Source organism: Perognathus longimembris, chromosome 25 (assembly GCF_023159225.1).
Source record: "Perognathus longimembris pacificus isolate PPM17 chromosome 25, ASM2315922v1, whole genome shotgun sequence".
Lineage (NCBI taxonomy): Eukaryota > Metazoa > Chordata > Mammalia > Rodentia > Heteromyidae > Perognathus > Perognathus longimembris.
This window is the reverse complement of record NC_063185.1, coordinates 7,968,535-7,981,399: the sequence shown is the minus strand read 5'-3', so window position 1 is coordinate 7,981,399 and position 12,865 is coordinate 7,968,535. Positions and strand designations below refer to the sequence as shown.

Genomic DNA, 12,865 nt, shown 5'->3' with positions numbered 1-12,865 from the left:
TTTTGGACCTTGGGCTGGCTTCGAACCCCGATCCTCAGATCGCTGCATAGCTCGGATGACAGGTGTGAGCCACCGGCGCCCGGCTTCAGCTGCGTTCCTAAGCGCAGGTCTTGCCCTTCTGCAGGTGGAAGGACAGACGGAGGCAGTGACAGACAGGCTAGAACGCTGGCTGCTGCTGTCCAGGCGTGAGCCACGGTGGATCGGTGCGTGAAAGCAGCCCAGAGACTTGCAGGGAAACCGAGAGGAGGAGAAAACCAGGCCTCACCGCTGCCTGGGTGAGAGGAAAGCCGGTCTGGAAGGAACGTGTGCTTTGGTTTCTCAGGTAAGGATTCCGCTCTCTTTGGCCAGCACTTCCCCGGGATTCCTATAAACTCAGTGGGTGTCAGGTCTGAACCCCATGCTGCCCAGCCCCGGGGTTCAGGCACAGCTGGCTGCTCTACAAACCAGGCACCGTGGCACATATAATTCATACATCACGCTGGCCATAGGGCCTGGGTTACCAGCCTCTGTGCCAAGTGAACAGCTAAGGCGGAGATCTGGGCTCCACCGTGGCCTCCTCCCTGTGGCTGTCCTGCCAGTGGCCACAGGGTCACCAGGCCTTCATCTTGCATGTTCTCCATTTCCGATGTTCCTCCCTTCTCAGCTTCCGGAACACGCCTGGTTGGGCGGGGGGAGGCAGATGAGCCTGGCAGCCCTGGGACTGGGGAGGGTGCTGTCTGCAGACACGGTCCTCACGGGTGCCTTTGTTTCCTGTTTGCAGCCCGTCTGTCTGCACGAGGACAGTGTAAAAGTATGGCTAAGAGGCGTGCCGGAAACAAAGTAATTGTGTATGTGTGTGTATGTGTTTAGTGGCACTATAGGCTTGAACTTGCGCCCCTTATGCTTGCTAGGCAGGAGCTGGGCCCTGCCTCTGGTCCTAGTTTTTCTTTTTTTCAGATTATATTAGAAATAAAGTCAGCCTTCCTGGCTCGGCAGGACCTACCTGGGTGGGGCACCCCCATCTTCTTTAGGACAACGGGTGGCGATGTTGAGAAGGGACCTCACAGACTTTTCTGCTTGGGCTAGCCTCTGATCATGATCCTCCTTACCTCTCAGCCTCTGCATAGCCAGGGCTGCAGGTGTCGGGGCACTTACCGGTGATCTTACTATAGACCTTTCTGATCATAAATGATAAATGTAATTGTGGAGAACTTCAACTCAGAGGAGACTGGAATCTGAGGGCTGTGGTTTAGAGCCAGCTGAGGTAAAAGACTCTTATCTCCAACGAACCACCCAAAAGCTGGAAATGGAGCTGTGGCTCAGATGGTAGAGCACCAGCCTTGAGTGAAAAATAAAGGTTAACAAGCAGAAACCACGCCCTGAGTTCAAGCCCCAGTACTGGTACAGGCACGCACGTGTATGTACATACACACACAATTTATATAGTGTAATGTATGCCAGGGCCCTCAGAACTTCATGCTTCTGTTTCTTCTCAACATCAAGGCATTTTATGGGCCAAACTCCGCGCTCTCCTCTGGGTTCAGTCCCCGATGGGCAGCGATGCCCCTTGCTTGAGGCCGGGCCCACCTCTCAGCGGGGTGAGGGGGATTTTTTTTGTGCTTTTTTTTTTTTTTTTTTTTGGTATTATGCTTCTGACTGCAATCTTTCACCTGGGTACCTGTGGGGCATTTTTGAATTGCAGAATGTCATGCGAATTTCCAGAATGACCTAGAACAAATCTTCCTCAGTGCTGGTACATGATGAATCTTGTGTTTTACTTGCCAAGAGAGTATTGGATTGGGCCAATGGAGTCACACAGGGAAGCGATTTCCATATAAAATGTGTTTCCCTTGGAAATTTGTACGTGGTGAATAATTTTTTCATGGTAACTTTTTTTCAATTCAGGAAGGACCTGCACTGCAGAAAGGCTTGCAAAGTTAAACTTGGTCTTGGGAAATAACTCATTGTTTTAATATTCATTGTTTTTCCTACAGAGTTATATTCTGATTTCAGAATATCCGTGACCATTACCCTGTTAGCCACTGGAAAATATTCTGCATAGCGTTTTAGGGAATTTTTGTTTTTGCAGCCCTGGGGTTTAAACTTAGGTCCTTGAGATCTGTAGACAGGTGCTCTTCCATTTGAACCATATTTCCTTAACAGGGTTATACTTTTTGCCAGGGCTGGCTGGGACTGTAATTCCTCATAATATTCAACCCTTAGTAGCTGGGATTCTAGCCATGAGCCACTGTGTCTGGTGAGTAGTTATATTTTTAACCTCTTACGCCTTAAAAACTTTTTAGATGTTTCCTTTCTTGTTTTTGTAGGGTTGGGGATTGAACCCAGAGCCTTGAGTATGCTCGGCAAAGATCTGAGCTACACCTTAGCTTGACTTTTTAGGTCCTTAAAAAGTGAGTATACAGAATTTTAGATTTTTAGTTACAAAGTCAAGCTTACGTATACAAGTAACCCAATGGAATGTAATAGTCCAACGGCTTTGCATAAAACAAAGGAAACCTGGGTTAAAGGGCTCTTGTTTTCACTCGTGATGGGACGGCCATCATAAACGAGGGCTCTGTTGTAACTCTGGTGCCATTGTACTATTCATTTAGTGACATCTTGCCCACAAACAAGGATCTGTCGGCAAGCCTGCCAGCTGGAGAGATTCAAGAAACACTGCAAAACAGCTGCACATTTAAGGAGTAATGAGACAGGAGAACGACAGAGGCGTCCAGCAGAATGCGAGCTTTGAGAGGAGGATGGAGCCTGGTGCTAGTGCGCATGCCTGTAATCCCCAGCTACTCAGGAGGCCAAGGAGCGTGGTTAACGCCCACGCAGGTAGGAAAGTCCAGGAGGCTCTTATCTCCAACAAACCAGGGAAAAAGCTGGGGGTGGAAGTACCGTTCCAGGCCCTGAGTTCAAGCCCCAGTCCCTGCGCCAAAAATGACATTGTAGAGTGATTGATCCAGGTGAATGGAGGCGGGGGGGGGGGGGAATGGGTGGGTGGGAGGGGAGGGGGGGAGGCCGTGCTCACTGGGGGCAGTGTGGGCCACCAGGTCTCATGAGGCCTCCCCAGTAGGGCTGCCGGTGAGACTCAGAAGGCACTGGCAAGGCAACTGGAATTCATAAGCAGGCTCTACATAAATATTTGCATTAAGACGAGTCCTTAGGAAGTATCTGCTGGGTTATACGAGAAAACCTGTGTGCCTATTTGAGATGCTGTCTCTTCACGCTGCCTAGGCTGGCCTTGAACTCCCATGCATGAGCAGTTGCCTGCCCTACCCTCCTCCCCAGCTGGGACTACAGGCATGCACACGCCGCACTGGGCTAAGAAAGATCACTGTGACACACACACCGGATGCTGGAACTCAGCTTGAAAGTCACTTGGTTCTTTTTGGGGTGAAGGTAAAGCATCAAGAGAGGTAGACCGGATTCGGCTGCTTTTTAAATGATACTCTTAGTTATTTGCTAACACTTTCATGAATGATATCCTTTCCTCAAGGAGGGTGCGCTTCACGCGTGGCACTCTGGGAGCGGTGGCAATGCCCTTCCCAGACCTCCCGAGAGCCAGCCACGGGCCGGGCCGGGAAAGGCCGTTGCTGCTGCCACGCTGGCCTTGTACAAGGTAAGCATTATCTGTTGTTCTGCGACCGACTCTCATCCAAATGCCCCACGTCACCTCACGATCTGAAGCCAGGAGCGCCCATTTACCAAGAACACCCCACCTTTCCAGCCGTGTGCTCCACGCTGACGTAAACAGCAGCCGCCACTGAGGCGGGCCGGCTGGCCACTCACCCTCTTGGTCAGCTGGGTGTCCATCATGAAGTTGTGCACGTGTTTTTCTGCTTTGGTAAGTTCTAGTTTCCGTGCCACAACAGCTACCACCAGGGCTGTGCAACCTGCACCCTGAAAACAAGGAGAGAGCCGGAGAAAGTTACTGCTTTCCGTCCCAGACGCATGGGGATGTACTTCGCGTTGCTGTTGTTTTGGGACTGGTAGCGGTACTTGAACTTAGCACCTTGGTGCCGTCCTGTAGCTCTTTCGCTCAAGGCTGGCTCTCTACCACTTGGCCCCACAGCGCCACTTCCGGTTTTCTGCTGGTTCACTGGAGGTAAGAGTCTCATGGATTCTCCTGCCCAGGCTGGCTTCAAACCACCATCCTCAGATCTCAGCCTCCTAACAGCTAGGATGACAAGGGTGAGCCCCTGGTGTACAGCGCTTTGTTTATTAAGTTAGAGATATTGTGCTTTTTAGTGCCTTCCATAAATATTGCAGAAAAAATGCTTACCAACAAACATTACAAAGTAATATGCCAAGTTTACAACCCTAACATACCTAATTTAAGAACTGAAGTGTAATTCCATCCTAAATAAGTGGCCAAAAAAGTAACTTGCTGAGTTGGCAAGAGACTGCTTTAACAGCACAATAAATCAGTTCTATCAAACTTTGTGGAGGAAGTGGAGCTGCGGCTCAAGTGGTAGGTTGCTAGCCTTGAGCACAGAGAGGCTCAGGAATAGTGCCCAGGCCCTGAGTTCAAGCCCCACAACCGACAACAACAAAAAACACACTAGATATGATACACGCACATATGTATTATAATGAATAATGTGTATATATCATATATCTCATAGGTATCGGTATACTTAATACGGTAACTCGCACTAGAAATATTGCTCTTTAGTGAACGTTCCCCAGCCTCGTCTGGCTGGGACTGTGTCGGCCTCGAGGCCAGCCACTATAGGAGTGCGCGCATAATTGCCTCTGCGCACATCTACAACTTCTTACTGTTCCATGTGAGCAACAGACGGGATCAGATCCTCAGGGGATCACAGTGACCCGAGCCTGGACGAGAGACATGAACACACGTCACAGACCCAGGACCGCCCGCTTGGGGCCTTCCCGCGTGCCCCACGCCAGGTCCGGAGACGCAGGGTAGCCACGGCACCGTGAGAAGCTGAGGAGGCAGCAAGCTGAGGGGATCCTAGCTGCTAAAGACGCGCTGAGCAGGCAGCTGGCACCGGAACCCCAACACGGTGCTGCCTTGGCAGGTGGCAACTGATGAGATTTTTTTTTTTTCCTGGAAGGAAATCAAAATCCTACCAGGAGTGGAAAATCACTGGCATTGAGGGCCTTTGGAGGCTTTTTATTTGTGTTTATCTTGGGGTAAGAGGGGAAGCAAGCAAAGACAGCCACTTAATGATCACTTAAATGATGACTGGCTTTGTCCTGACCAGTGTCTAGTCACGCGTGAAAACCTTTGTACAAAACACAAAGCCCTTCATTCCCTCTCTTTGCATCTCCTTTTAATTAAGAGAACCATAAACGTATACCTTGCCCCCGTGTCTTCATAAATCCTCAGATGTTTTGATAGGTGTAGAAGTGCACTTCAAGAAAGCAACCCTTATGAACGTCAAACGTTTTGCAAAAGAAAACCGGATCCCTTTCAAGAGCTTTCTAGGCTCAAGGTAAATTCCTGCCAAGACATTTGTTGCTCTAGAAGTTGAAATAATGGTGCAGTGTTACTGTTCTCCTACTAGTGCTAGGACCATTGCGTGTCATCGAGTCAAAGCTTCTACGTGTCCTCCATAGCTTCCCACTGCATCACCCGTGTAGAGATGGTTCAGAGGAACGTAGAATACTTTCTGGAATGAAGATCCCTGTGTGTGTTTAATGAGATGAGTCATTTCCTTCCCCTAAATTAGAAAATAAATTCTGGTGGCTCTTGTCCCATTTCCTTTTATATTCCCAAGGAAGAGAGAGGTGGAAGTCAGTAACTGCTTCTTCAAAATGCTTGGGAACTTAAAACCAGGTGAAGGAAAGTGTGTTTAGAAAGCCACCATAGTAAGGGCACAGATACAGCGTTGCTCCGGCCTGTTTCCCTCCTTTCCTGCTAATGGAGTGACTATTAAGAGAGAAAAAGGCCGGATGAATGGCTTGAGCCTGTAATCCCAGCTACACAAGAGCCATCAAAAGGAGGGGAGCAGTCGAAGCCCCGTCCTAACCCAAGAGCAAATTCTGTGCTCCATCAGAACTGGAATTCAGACAGACTGTGCCCGAGTCCTGATGATCAACTTTCATCAAACATTCGAAAAATTCAACACAACGAACCCTGGGTAGGGTCCAGACTTAATCACGCAAGGAGGAGCTCATGAGAAACCAACAGTTTTGCCTTTTCCTTAAAGAAAGGCTCTTCTGAATATTCAGCACAAGGAAATCCCTGATTTTCTCTTTAAGTTTCACAGTCCTCATCACCATAGTGAATGACTTTAAAAAAATCCTGTTTTACATGATCCTCAAACTGTAGCGTAGTTTGATAACCAATTAATTAGGCTATACTACTTATTAGATACTTAAAATATAGTTGATTCCTCCATATCAGCCTTTATACCTAAAAATTAAACATCAAGATGAACTTTCATCTTAACCTATCAGCTTGTCAAACCAAAAAAAAAAGGGTAAAATGAATATTTGAAAATATCACCTACTTGTTCTCTCTGGGGCTTTAGTGAATCAAAGTCCTATCCTAAACACGCAGTGACGTTGCCCCTGGCACGAGTCCTAGGACATTTCCAAGTGTGAGGCTCTGGGCTGGGAATTAAGAGTTCCTCCCTTCCCTCTTGCTTCTCTGCAGGAAACAAAAGCCATTGTGGAGAATCTAAACCAGGCGCTGGGGCCTCACTCTGTAATTCTAGCTCTTATAACTAATTAACCACCAAAAAAGCAGGAAGTAGAGCTGTGGCTCAAGTAGTAGAACACCAGCTTTTGTGGGATAAAGCTAAGGGACAGAGCCCAGGCCTTGAGCTCAATACTAGCACAGGAAAAAACAAAACAAAAAAAACTCAAATTGACGTATTCTTTCCTCTCAGTAAATACCTCAGGTATTATCCACTCCATGTCAAATGATGAGGGATGATCAATATATAAAAATCATGGGACTCTTTGTGTATTCACATATACCAGCATCACATATGTCCAGGTTTGGGATGAGTTTCTTTGGGTTTCTATATCTAGTGACGGGAATGTATCCTCAGATCAAAAGAGTCTAGGTTTAGCGCTCTCTCTGGTTCATTTCTCTTTATGTCTTACAACTCCTTGCTCTGTTGGATACCTTGGGTGGAGTTAAAAGAGCAGTGTACCTGACCCAGTATACCAGATCCCTGTGAATCTGAACCCGACCCCTGTGTACCTGACCCGTGTCCCTGACCTCTGTGTATCTGACCCCTGTGTACTCAACCCCAGTGTACCTGACACCTGTGTACTTACTGCTTGGGATTACAGGCAGAGCAATGAGTCTGTGACATTACACCCAGACTCCTCAGCACACGGCAAAGCCGATGCTGCTGGAGTTTCTTAAGCAGTCTTCAGGAAAAGACCAGATGTGATAAAGCCTTTCTGCTGGCTTTTCTTAATTCAGAGTCACTACTAGGGTCAGAGCAACTGAAATCATGCATGCCTGGAGTGGCGTCACTTTGGTTGTTTTGCTGAAATCTAGGGGTGTCCGAATTATTGAAGAACCACTTAGCAGAGAATAACCTTCCTTAGGAAGGGACAGAGATCACTCTATATTTAAAGATAATTACGCCCCTGAATCTCGCCATCCACACTCTCGAGTCAAATGTCTAACCAGAGTTGTGATCCTCCAACAGGAATAGAAAAGCAGGAGAGTCACCTTCAAGGGCAAAGCACCCTTGTGCAAGTTCCTCTTGAAGCAAGCAGATCTCTCTCTGTCTCGCACCCACTCTCCAGCTATCCCTCTCCATAATCAAAAGTTAAAAAGGCAAGGCATTAGCACACACCTATCTCGCAAATTAAGGGAAATGATCTTATGAACACCAGGACAACTATCTTTCCAATGCTAACAGGATGATAATTTTTTTCTCTGTGAACGTTGAGATAAGAAAGTGCTGCGGTGGGAAAGTGGGGACACTGAGGGCCCCCAAGGTCATCTTCCTCAGACATCGGAGCTGAAACCACGTGGAATCCATTCCAGCGGTCCCTAGGACACCCCAACAGGAGCCCTGGAGCCCCCGGCCACAGGACCAAGGAGACGCAATGAGATCTAAATGAGCTCCCCTGAAGGGCAGTGAACACCATTTCTGTGAAGTCTTTCCAGGACTTTATGTTTAGAAAACAGTATCTAGGACAGAAGAAGAGGGGCAAGCCTTGTAAGCTGTGATTTTTATACAAATCTTCACCCAGAGAAATGTCTGCCTGATTCACCTGCTGTGTCACATGGATTTTTGTGGTACTGGAGATCAAACCCAGGGTCCTGAGCCTATTAGACCAGGCCAGCACTCTACCACCAAGGATGTCCTTTCCCTTTCCTATCTTCTTTGCCAGTCCTGGGGCTTGGACTCAGGGCCTGGGCACTGTCACTGAGCATCTTTTTGCCCCCGCCTAGCACTTGAGCCACAGAGCCACTCCCAGCTTTTCTCTCACTTAGTGGAGCCCAGGCTGGCTTTGAACTGGGAGCTTCAGATCCCACTAGGCTCCCAGCAACATTTAATTTCTTATTACAATGTGTCAGTGTCCAAGTTTCCATTGTCATCTATGTCTAAGACAGTAAACATAATTATTTTGTGTCTCTGCCTCTTCTGATGGTTTAACAACATAATTCTGCCCAAAGCACTGCGAACTCTATTGGGTAAAACACAGGACCCACAACACAAATTCAGCCACTGGGAAGCTCATCAGTTACATTCCTAACTCTTGAGTGTTTGACGCAGAGATGGAAACATCTAGAATGAGGGTGTGTTTGGGGCAGTTCATGAAGAGAATGAGGGCTGCTTTCCCTGTAGGAGCCCCGGCACCCTGATACAGTCTCCTTCAAAATGCAAACAAGTGGGAGTTCTATCCTGATCTCATCAACACACTGGACAAGGATCAGAAGGGAGCACTTCAGAGAGAATATTCAAGGTGGCTCAGTGAAGGCCTTGCACACGCATGCGCGCTTTCTGTCTCACGAGTCCTAGGTGCTGCATTTCTTCTTGAAGTTTACTAAAGGCTGGAGCTGAGGACAGGGAGACAGAGCGAGGGCTACAGGAAACCTGACGATACGTGTTCTACTTCACTACAACACCCTACCAATGTCAGAGAGCAGGCAAACGCTGAAACAAGAGGTCAGAATTTCTGGCTAGAATAACCTCTAAATGCACATCCGCATTTCCTGAAGTTAAAACAACACTGGCACACAAGATTTGCTTGGCACATAACACCAACAGCTCATCTGAAGGTCGCTAGCCTTTCACAAACCAACGGGGGGAAAAAATCCTCTTTTAGAAATCTATGGCACTGTCCAAACACTGACACACCGTGCAGGGGCCTCTTCCCTCCATTCTGCAACAAGGACTTGAAGCTCACCCCAGAAAACAGCTCAGGGGATATGCTGAAAGAGAGGGAGAGAGACCTAAGGGAGGAGAAAGGGGACGAGATAGAGAATTCACCATCACAAATGGGCTGCTCACGAAGAGCCAACTTCCCTGCATACAAGGAAACCATTGCTGACCAGGTCACTGGGAATCTGTCTAGAACGAGCACATGGAGGGCAGGGGAGGCAGCCAGTACCTAGTTGAAAAGATGCTCAACTTGGAAATAAGCCAAAGCCAGAACCACTGGGAACCTTAAGTCAGGATGTGGCTTCAGTGGTCAATAGAAGATGGGGGCTGTCCAGTGAGACACGGGACCAACAGTCCTTGGGACACAAGGGACAAAGAAGTAATGAGGAAACACTGGGTGCTGGCGGCTCAGACCTATAATCCTAGCTACCCCGGGCGAGATCTGGAGGAACCGTGGTTCAAAGCCAGCCTGGACAGGAAGGTCCATGAGACTCTGTCCCTTAAAATAAATAGAGCTGGGGGGCCAGCCAAGCAAGCATGCATCCTTGAGCTCAAACCTGGTACAAGAAGGAAGGAAGGAAGGGTAGGAGGGAGGGAAGGGAAAGTAAGGAGAGGAAAGGAGAGAGAGAGAGAGAGACAGCGGGAAGCAAATCTGGAGGAGTGATGCACTGCTACCCACAAGAGGCCAGCCTCGAGTGTGCTGTGGTGCAAAGGTAGAAGGGGGGCTTGTTTGAACCCCGAGTCTGTTTATTCAAGCATGGAGAAGGGACTACTCCGCTAGAGTGCACTGGGGGAACGTTTCTAAGGAGCAGGAGGCAAGACGGCGGGGACCAGCCCCAATGTGCTGAGCGCATGCGTGGTCCAGGCCCTGCTGGCTGGGGGTGGGGGGGCACCCTCCCCAAATACCACTGCGTGCACTGTGTTTCCAGCCGGCGGCAAGAGAGGATGGAGGGGAAGGAAACCGAGAGCAGCGGCTGGCGTGACTCCCAAGTTCACAGCCACTCACAAAGCCCCCGTTTTCTTCTGCAAGTAAACCATGGCGATTACGTGCTCCATCTTTGGGGCTTGACAGTGGGCCATGCCGTTAATGCGCTGGCCTTTGACCTCACCTATTTCGGGGGAGCCCCTCGGTCTTGCTGAGGACAACAGTGCCATCTTCCTGGGCACAGCCGGGGGGTGGGGGGACCCACAACCCCACGAGCAGTAGCCTGGCCGCAAGCAAACAAGCATGGATGTGTCAGCGCCATCACCAGAGCCAGAGGACCAAGGAATGAAGGTGAGCCCAGCTCCCTGCACATAAAGCGCTGGGGCTTCCGTGCGCGGCCCACGGCCATGGCCCCCCGCTGTCCTGTCACACACACACACACACACGCGCGGCTGAAAGCAGCCAGGGCGCCCTCCAGGGTAGCCCACAAACAGAACACCGTCCAGGCTAGCCCCCAAGTCACCAGGGCAGCCGTCCAGTGTCGTTCCTTCAGCAAATGTTACGTGCTTTAAGATGAAGCTCAGGGAACCCGGCCCTTCCGCCTATCCTAAGACCCGGGACCCCCGATTCTGAAGCCAGGGCCCTGAGATGAATGCCGTCCATGGCTCACACGTTTCCTCCCCTCCCCTCCCCCCCGCCCACCATGGCTCTGGGTCGAGCGCCCGCCTGCTCTTCCCCTTCCCCCCTCCCAGACAGGCCTCACCAACGTGTAGGCGTGGCAGGCGTCTTCGTGCCAGCAGAAGGCACGCACCACGAGGCCGACACGCCCTCCCTCCCCCCTCCCCTCCCCCCCCCCACCAGGTACTCACCATGATGCCGGTGAGCAGGCACACGCCCTTCCCGCAGTAGGTGTTGGGCACCATGTCGCCGTAGCCGATGGAGAGGAAGGTGATGGAGATGAGCCACATGGCGCCCAGGAAGTTGCTCGTCACGTCCTGCTGGTCGTGGTACCTGGTGGTGGAGGCAGCAGAGGGGCCGGGATTAATAATCCACGCGGGGACTCGGGAATCCGCCTCTGGGATCGGCACACACAGTCAGCAGGCAGCGCATCAGCCGGCCTCTTGCGATGAATACACACAGTGAACGAGCAGCGGAGGCAGCCAGCTGGGACGGGAACCGCCCAGGCAGCCCAGGGCTGTTGGACCCGGGGACTGGCTGGACCCTCCGTTAATGGTTCTGTTTAGAGCTTTGCTAGTCGGTTCTAAGTAAGATGGAGGTCCCCTCAACCCATCGGAAGGGCAGGGGTGCCCAACTTGAGCAATGGCGCAGGCACGAGTCCAGGGCAGGCCTCCCTGACAAGGCCCCCTCTCTCCGTTCCCTCCTCCACCCGCAGACCCAAGCCCACACACCCGGGGCACGCCTGTAATCCCAACCACTGCGCGGGGGGCCGGGGGGAATTGGGGTCTGAAGCCAGCCAGGGTCAACGCGCAAGACCCAACCTCAAAACCAACTTGAAAGGAAAGCTCAAGAAAGCTGCAGCCCCGGCCTAGCGAGCACGAGGCCTGAGTTCAATCCCCAGTACTACCAAAAGAAAACCAAGAAGGCACCGAGTGCAGGTTCTATCTCCGTGTTGCGTTATTTCTACCCCGCCAGTGCAGGTGACCTGAGCAGCACGGGCTGGGCACTGCGGCCTGGGAGACGGCGCAGGTCTTTTTCTTGTCCCTACTTTGATTTCGATTTCAAAGTCAGGAGCCAAACGTGCTGGCAAAGGGCACCCGGAGGCCTTCATGGGGGCCCAGGGCTGAAACCAGGTCCTTGCCGTTGGCCTTTGATGAATTTGGGTCTGAAATACACAGGCACCCCCCCTTCCCCCGTACACTGGAGCACGTCGCTGCTATGCCAGTCCCTTCCTGTGCCCCATGCTAGATGCTCTGCTCTCTGTGTGTGTGTACACCCGGCCAAGGCTTGAACTCAGGACCTGGGCGCTGTCCATTAGCGTTTCGGCTCAAGGCTGGTGCTTTATCACTGGAGCCATGCCTACACTTCCAGCTTTTTGCTGGTTAATTGGGAATTTTCCTGCTTCTGCTGGCTTTGAACTGAGGACCCTGGCTCTCAGCCACCTTGGAAATAAATAAATAGCGGCCTCATTAGGAACTCATGTTTGCCAACACTGGTATTTTATAGCGTGGGGTTCGGTGGTAAATGTAATAAAGCTGTCTAACACCCAGGTCAGAAAGGAATGTAACGCTTCCTGTGAGCAGGGACGGTGAGTTCAGATGGATATAGTTGCGAGCAGCCAAGATGGCGTGACGAACAACCAAATTGGAAAAAAGTACCTAGCAAGTGAGATATAAACCTTCTATCAGACTTGCCAGCAGTCTCTTCCATCAAGAGAGCTACTGAGATGGTTCCCTGCCCCACAGGCCTGCCTCCCATCCGCACACTGCGGTGCTGCCTTTAGTCCCTACACACCCGCTCCATCTTTCCGGCCCTCGCTTGCGCAAAGCTTGTCCACAGCCTTCATTTAAAGACAACCTTACCCAGGACTCCGGGAAGCAGAGGAAGGAAGTGGCGTGCATTGGATTTAATTAAATGTCCCCTATGAATAGACACGTCCTCTGTGCAC

At 50.6% G+C, this 12,865-nt stretch overlaps 1 protein-coding gene across 2 annotated transcripts in view; it reads right to left on the bottom strand.

The window, feature by feature from the left end:
- The window catches only part of Kcnn2 (potassium calcium-activated channel subfamily N member 2), an 82,653-nt gene that overhangs the window by 9,785 nt on the left and 60,003 nt on the right, over nt 1-12,865 (bottom strand). For both annotated transcript variants that reach the window (XM_048334216.1, XM_048334217.1), the window contains exons 4-5: nt 11,109-11,250; nt 3,775-3,885 (exon numbers count right to left, since the gene is read on the bottom strand). In XM_048334216.1, coding sequence (XP_048190173.1) covers nt 3,775-3,885; nt 11,109-11,250 — 253 coding nt within the window. The remainder of the gene's footprint in view (nt 1-3,774; nt 3,886-11,108; nt 11,251-12,865) is intronic.